This window comes from Geospiza fortis, unplaced genomic scaffold (genome assembly GCF_000277835.1).
Source record: "Geospiza fortis unplaced genomic scaffold, GeoFor_1.0 scaffold130, whole genome shotgun sequence".
Classification (NCBI taxonomy): Eukaryota; Metazoa; Chordata; class Aves; order Passeriformes; family Thraupidae; genus Geospiza; species Geospiza fortis.
In genome coordinates this window covers 7,292,537-7,300,492 of record NW_005054300.1, presented here as the reverse complement: position 1 = coordinate 7,300,492, position 7,956 = coordinate 7,292,537, and the positions used below count along the sequence as shown (strand labels likewise).

The 7,956-nt window shown below is 37.0% G+C and overlaps 1 protein-coding gene across 1 annotated transcript in view; it reads left to right on the top strand.

Annotated features, from left to right (window-relative positions):
* The window catches only part of DNTT (DNA nucleotidylexotransferase), a 74,560-nt gene that overhangs the window by 7,697 nt on the left and 58,907 nt on the right, over nucleotides 1-7,956 (top strand). Inside the window, exon 3 of the mRNA XM_031063714.1 lies at nucleotides 2,439-2,564. Within this exon, the coding sequence (XP_030919574.1) occupies nucleotides 2,439-2,564 (126 nt within the window). The remainder of the gene's footprint in view (nucleotides 1-2,438; nucleotides 2,565-7,956) is intronic.

Sequence of the window (7,956 nt, the reverse complement as noted above, 5' to 3'; positions counted from 1 at the left end):
CAAGTGACATTCACTGCAGCCTGGATGTGGGGTAGAAACTCTGGCTAGCTTTAGTGATTAAGTAGCCTACACATTTAGGTATTTTTCAGTGGTTGCCTCTGTGCAGTGTACTGCAAATTCATTTTAATGTAGAGTTATCTAAAAAAAAAGGAATTTTTAATGCTTATATTTTTCCATTTTTCTCTTATCTTTAGTTGTTTCTTCCCAGTACTAGAAATTATATTTGATTTAATGAGTTTCCAGGATTCCTTGTTCTACACTGTAATTGCTATTGATGGAAGTTTAGGTTTGTCCTGTAATCTGTACAAACATTTTTTTCCCTCTAGTTTTCCCACCAAATATCAATTTGAGCAGTATCAATTCAGCTCATGTTCTGCTGCTGGTAGATCATTTCTGTAGTTCACAGGCAGGCATATTCCCTGCAAATCAGACTGTAGTAATCATTGTTTGCCAGATGTTTTTCCTGTTAATTTCTATCCAGAATTTCTTCTGTTCTTATATATAATCAAGACCAGTTAACTAAATGCATAGCTCTTACTGATTAAGGAAAATGCTCAAATATCTCTACTAAGGCAGGAATAGGAGGTTTGTGTCCAGTCTATCACACTCTTAAATGCACAGATTTTCTGCATTAGTTTTGCCCTCCTCCACAGTAGCAGCTGATGCTGCATGTACGGCTCTTGTTCTTTGTGTGTCTGTGTCCTAGAGAAGGTACCAGCTTATTACATATTCTATTCAGTAACATTCTGTTTGTTCACAGTCTTTGCAGCTGGCACTATCATTTCAAGCAGTATATTAGCACTAATCAATCATAGTTTATATGATTTAAAATCAATTTTAAAATATAATTCATGAATGTGTGCAGAAGTGGATGAGTTGTGTTGCTGTCCTGACTGAAACCCATTTTGGTTATTCCCAAGACTGGTCTTACACATAAAATTGCTTTCTTCCTTTCAGGGCATGCTATGAAAACCACAATATAATTCACTGTTCCTTCAGTTGTGCAAGCAAATACTATTTGTGTGTGTGTGAATACTGTTATTTAACTACTTTGTAGCAAATACATGGCAATTTAGCATGAAATGATAATTGGGGCTGTGGTTATGAAGATACATGCTTGTAGGTTTGCTAACCTTTGTGTGATTGGATACAGGGAAAAAAGGGCATATCACTCCACTTTTGGTGTGAAAATTCTTTTATGTATTTTCATGACATTTTTTATTGTAATTGTTGAACCCTTTCCCTGTGGCTTTTGGATAGTGCAATGGAATAGGTTTTTGACGCATCTGCCAAAAATTTTCAAGCAAAAGGACCAAGACCAAAAAATACAGGGAACTACTGAAGGTACTGCATGTTGCTGAAGTATTTCAGATTTTGGCACATTAAAGAAAGTGAAAGAATTGAAGGACTGGATATATAAAGCAGCAGAAAACCAGTGTGAGTTTGCCTTTTTCTAGGTGCTTCCTCGTCAGGACATTCACATGTTGAGGACTGATGCTCAGGATTCTGTTTTGCCAGTGGGGATGACTGAATCCTGCCTTTCAGGAGAATTCTCATCTTTCAGGGGTGGGTTGCCCACAGACCTGTACGACCTTGGTCTATTTTGCATGGAGCAAAATTAAGTGAAAAGTGAATGAGCATGGAGACAGCCTGGAGGTTGGGAAATGCCCATTCAAGTTTTGGCATTTGTCTCCTTTTCCCTGCTTTGGTGAATGCGTAAAAACGATGTCTGGATTGGATCAGCCTCTATGGGAATTGGCTAAGGGAGCAACCACATCACCAGCTGGCTGTTGAATGAATAAAGGGTGGTGGTTACTCTTCTGTAGCTGTTTATAAATGTTTCCTTCACTCTAAAATGACTCCAAAATGAAACTTATCTGGATGAATTAAATCCAAAAGAAAAAGTTTTCTATCATTTTACCTGCAAGAGGGGAGAAAACTCAATTTCCAATTAATACAAAAATTTTTCCTCCACAACTGAATTTAGCTACAGACTGAAAAAGTCAATAGAACATTTCCCTTTGGTCTAATATCCCTAATCTTGTATTGAATAATCTGGTGTTTTCTGTGAAAACTCTGTGTTTTAGAGCTTATCTGCTCTTAAAGTTTTGTAGGTTTTCAAACTTACTGCAGTAGTGAGAGTAGCAAAGACACACATCATTTAGAAAGACCTTTTTTTTTTAATGACAGTACCATTGAAAACTCCCTGTAAGAACTTACTGCAAAAAAGCAAAAATCCCAGTAATCATCAGATAAACTGTACTGTCAGTCCTGCCAATGTGAAATCACCTGTTTTTCATAGCAGGATGACAGGAGCATTATTATTTTTTTGCCTACTCTTCAAAGGTTTGTATTTTGGGCTCATGAAATGTACTTTTTTATTTTTAAGCTATTTGCCATGTGTGTCACTAACTCTTCTTTTTTTTTGCCCTTGTTAGGAGCAATCCCAATCTCCTCCTCTGAATACACCTGTATTGGAAATGCCAGCATTTATTGCAACAAAAGTATCTCAGTATTCATGCCAGAGGAAGACAACTTTAAATAACTCCAACAAGAAATTCACGGTAATATTTATTCTATCTATAAAATAAAAACTAGTATAATTAGAATAATTACTATAATATTTGCCTCAGTATTTTCTGTGGCACCCTCAGCAAATTTATGAGTAAACAGGCAGCATAATAACAATTAAAAAAGTTATAAATCTGCCATCTCAAATTAAAATTGAGTCCAAGCTTAATTGCATCCTCTAAGTATTGCTGAAAGCTTAACACAGTGGATCCTTAAATACATTAATAGCTTGTAAACACATGAATTTTTAAAACAAATGATAGAATAACATTCCAAAAATGTCTTTTAGCCTTTCATCACAGTCGTATTTGACAAGCTGGAAGTATGATAAACAAAGTTGGGTTTAGGTGAGTCCAAGGTTCTTCACAGTTACTGTGCTGCCTTTTTGTTTGCCCAAGTTCAGTTCTTCAAAGTATGGTACTAAACTTCAGATTTTCAAAACTGAGCAATTATGAAAACAGACTGCATGTTAATTACTCTAACATCAAAAAACCCCCTTTGAATTGTCTACTTAAATAGAAATCTTGGAGACTGTCATATATCCAAGTTAATGCCCATAAAATTGCACATTTCAGAGGGTGTGAAGGGTCTGAGTCCTTGGGTCTAAATTCCTCTGGAGTTCTTGTGCTTAATGGCTCCTCCTGGCTCTAAATACTCAGTGACCACTATTCAAAAGGAAACATTTCTCAGAGACTCTAATGTAGTGCAGTCTAAATATATCTGGCATAGTTACATGCATATGTTTCAACTATAACATCAAACACTTCCTCATTTTCCTAAAGCTTTATTATGTGTTTTGTTATTATTTATAATTTTTATGATTCTACTTGTGTGTTCCTGTAAATACATACAAATACTTCAAGAAAATATTATTTGTAAGATTCATATAAAAAGAATAGTGACAGATACCAGTTATTGGCGAATATAAACCCTTTACAAGGTAAATACTAAAACCTTTGGGTATTCAGAACTAAAAATAAACCTACGAGGAACTCAAAAATGTCTTGATCTGGGAATGCACAGCTAAAAATTAAACAACCTAAAATTTGGCTTGTAGTTATGCTTTGAAATAATCAACAATTACATCAAATATATGCTACTATTTATGGTAGCCCAGTAGGTTGAACTGTTTGCTTATTTACAAAAAGCCCCTTTTTGAGCAATATGATGGGAATTGAATTTTGACCCTGTTTTGAGCCTGAGGTTGGACTAGAGACCTCCTGAGGTCCCTTCCAACCCCAGTGTTACCAATATTCCCAAAACTGCTGCTTTTGAAATGGCTGCATTTCCCTACCTCCTGCTAGAAAAAAAGGGCTGTGTTTGTAACCATTTAACCTCTTGAAAGCAGCAGTTCTTTTTTACTGTTTATAAATATCAAATACAAGCTGCTGTAGGGAATAATGTCAGACCAAACACTGTATGACTGAAACATTATGTAAAATACCAAACTTCTTGGAGAAATAGGAAGTGTCTTAGTTCTACACTTCCTGCAAACAGTAGAATGTGGGACCTGGCTCTTCGATGAATTTTCTGTATTACAACATTTTGTCAGGCATTCTAAAGGTAAAAAATTAAAAGGAATGTGATGGATAATGGCAAAGTAAAATGGTTGCTGTCAGAAGGCACAAAGTTGTTGATTTAATTGTCATTAGCATTTAGACCACATTCTTTGACTGGTTTCTGTTATACCTGTGTTTCACAGAGGCAGTCCCTAAATTACTTCCAACTTTATCAATGCAGCAGTCTTAATGTCAAAGTCTAGCTTGTGTTTGTTGAGTGAATTTAGCTGAACAGATGAGAAGTGGGGCAGTTTGATGATGGGAGTACTGAGATTCCCTTCTGTTATCCTATATATCAGACATTTTTGGGTAGACACTGGGTTTTGTGGTGACAAAGGTGTCAGTTTTTCATCTTCAACATATTTTAAGAGTAACTTCTCTCAAAGTTCATGCTGCATTTTGTTTCTGGAGGTGGAACTGGGCAAGATTGAGTCAGTCTAGAATTAGCACCTTGACAGCTGTAAGGGAACTCCTCAGGGGCTGCTCTTATTCCTCACAGCCAAAGCTGGCAATGCCTGCTGAAGGGTTGGGTGTTTATGGGCTGCCAGAACTGGCCCATGCCTTGGAGAACTGCCAGTTAGTCTGCCTAGTGTCACAGGAGCCTGATTTTTAGATTTGCTGTTGTTTTGTTGGCCTTGTATTAATCCTGTAATTCACATTCTCAAATAAAAGTACTCCAACAGATTTCTCAGTGCAAGCACTTAGCAAATGCACTGAAGCATTGGTGTAATTCACTTGTGCATGCTGTGGGCAGCCAACCATTAAATGACAGATTTTCCTTGGGTCAATACCATGCATCCTGAAAATTGGGTCCAAACCATCTTGACTTATGTGTTCATGGTAGCATTTTGTTATAACAACCTTATTCTGTGGGCCAGGCTTGTTCCCTTTTCTTGCAGATTTTCTGGGTTTTTTTTTGGTTAGCTTTCTTCTGATCATGCCCAGAACAGGGGGTACAAACCTATAATTTGTTAATGCATTCTTTGATGAATTCTTGGATTCTTCCTTTAACTGGACTTTGCCCTAATATGTTGTATCCAGTTCCCCTTTCAAATAAGTAGGGGTTGTGTTTGTGAAAGTGTAGTAATTAGATTGGAACAGACACTAATAGGCAGCAATGTGGGTGCAGCAGGATTTATACATCCTGGTTTCTTGGGTGAGGCACTTTAGGGGACTTGATTTCTGAAGAAATTGATAATTAGTGACCCTTTTTAATCTTGAGTCCTCTTCTGCATATATTTCATCATGAAGGACTAATTAAAAAAGTAGCAGAGATATTTGATGACAGCTCATGAGGAAAAACTGATGGTTTAATGTACTAGGTGCAATTTCTATGTTCAAATGTCTCATGTTTCCTGTCTGTTTTAATAACCAGAAAATAACTTGCAGAAAGTTACAACAAACCAGATTTACACATGGAAGAAGCTATGGAAGGGTTAAAATAAATTGCAGATGTCAAGGTTTTGTTCTTGCATTCAGTTTGGGGCAAGTCCCAGTCAAATAATTTATGAGCTGTTGTGTAGTAAGGCTTGTGGTGTGAAGAATACACTGAGAATGTGAGACGCCAAGGAGTAGACCGTGGAACCATGGTTCAGTTGATGGGGTAGAGATGCAACTGCTTCAGACTCTGTCTCTGTGCAGTCTTTGGGTCCCAGTGTCCCCTGGCCTGGGGGCAGGCAGGCTGGGAACCCCTGCCTGGGGCTTTGCTGACCTGGCTGGTCGAGGAATGCCCCTGAACACATCTCCCTACTCACAGGTGAGCTGTGGCTGCTCAGATGGACAAAGCTGCAAAACAAAAGAGCAGATTCTTTGAGTTGTGTCTGTGCCTTAGCAAGTTTCCTTTATGTTTGTCTTAAATATTAACGTTATTATGGAATATAATATTCCACTATTGTTCTCTGGCTTATTTGTAGCTATCTTCTCTCTCCCACTGAAAATATACACTTGGAGGCTGCATTGTGTTTGCTTGTGCTAAAATAAAATGAGTCATTCTGCTGTGCCCAGGAGGGGTTGTTGGATTTGAATACTAATATCAGACTGCAATAAAATTCAGAAAGACATTCTTCTGTGAGGAAAATACAATTTAATTCTTACAGAAGAAACTAATTAAGTCAGAGGCGAATGGTTCTGTGATTCTGAGGCTTATTGCTAATACTACTGGATGTTACTTTGCTTTGGCTGTTACTCATGGTAATGAGAATGTGGATGTTTAGCATGGGAAAGATGCCTGGTTTCCTTTCCACTATGTTAGAGAAAAATAAAAAAGAAATATTTATTTCTTCTTTTGCATCTACTGAAGAATGTATCAGTTATGCCAATGGCTCAAGCACTTATTATTATTATTATTTCATTTTAAAACATACCCCAGAAGATCCTCAATTTCAGTTTTATAATGAACTTGGGAGCTGTGTAGTAGAAAACCACTAACTGAATGGACACTCTTAATAACATGTAGTGTCCCACTGACACAGCTTGCTTCAGTAAAAATCTGCAGACTACACCTCTGAATTATGATGTGAATGTGTGCAAAGTATATGCCTATTCAAAAATAATTGATTGTTTGGTCTAAGGAGTAAATATATATTCAGATTTTTAAGATAAGTGGGAAGGTGCTTTGTAAAATACAGAGTACAAATGCATCTTTACTTTTCAGCAGTTTAAATTTGTGGGATACATCAATCTATGTTGCTTTCTTTGACCATATTAATGTATGTAAATATATGTATTTTATATTTCTTATTACACAGTGTACATGTAGGTCATTGTTATGTGATTAACACTCTAACTTCATTTCTGTGCTGTGTTAGCAGACCTTTCTTCACATTTGTATTGTCTTCTTTTACATAATGTGGGATAATATGAAAACTCATGAATTCCTCTCTGTTTCAAGAAATGAACTTGTTATTGTTCGTTAATATGAGGAGCAACTGGAACTAATACGTTTATTTCTTGTAATGGTGTTTGTGCAGGGACCCTGAGATCATGCACATTATGCTTTTATTGTTACTTTCTCAGCTCCTTTGTTTTTCTAGCTGATGTAAAATAACATGATAAAATCTTAGAATCTGGGGAAGTGTTGGGCTTTTCAGTCCAGATAGAAAACCAAAAAAATCAGACTGAACAAAAAGGAGTAATTTCATTTATTTGGAAGTCACTTTAGTCAATATTGCAGGTTGGCCTAAATTGCTTAATTCTTCTTGAAATAAGCACCTGAAGTATTTATTTTCTCTCTCAGCCTGTACAAAGGTCATCCACATGCCAGATATCTCCTCCTACCGAAATACAAAATTGAGATTTACAGTGGTGGAAGAGAGAGGAAAATCATTTGAATGAAAGCTGCATTCTAAAACTTTGGTTGCTTTTGAATGATCATCAAACGCTGATGATGCTGATGTGATGAGAAGTAGGACCTGTCCTTTGCATTTGCAACCTACTAAATAAACAAGTAGAAAAGAGTGACTGAGAGGGAAAGCACTTTAACTCAAATTGCTGTTCTGAGTATAACAGGTTCTCAAACATGTACCACGTAAGATTTTTGGGGTTTTTAGTCACAATTTGCTATTGAGCTCTTTGGCTCTTTCAGCTAATATGTGCTGCAGTAGTGTTTGCAGACTCAAGTAAGGTAGGAGCCTTTTTTATGAGAGATGCTGTACATGCACATTGTGAAAGCATTCATGCCCTGGAGTGTTCACAGTCCTGATAGAGAGTGAATGGAAGAGAAACAATGGTAGGGAGGTGTGGAGCAGCTTTCCAAGGTCTGGCAGCAAAGTTGTGAGTGTAGGCATGGCTGTAAGGCAAGTGCCCTCTCCATGAAGCTGTAATAAAT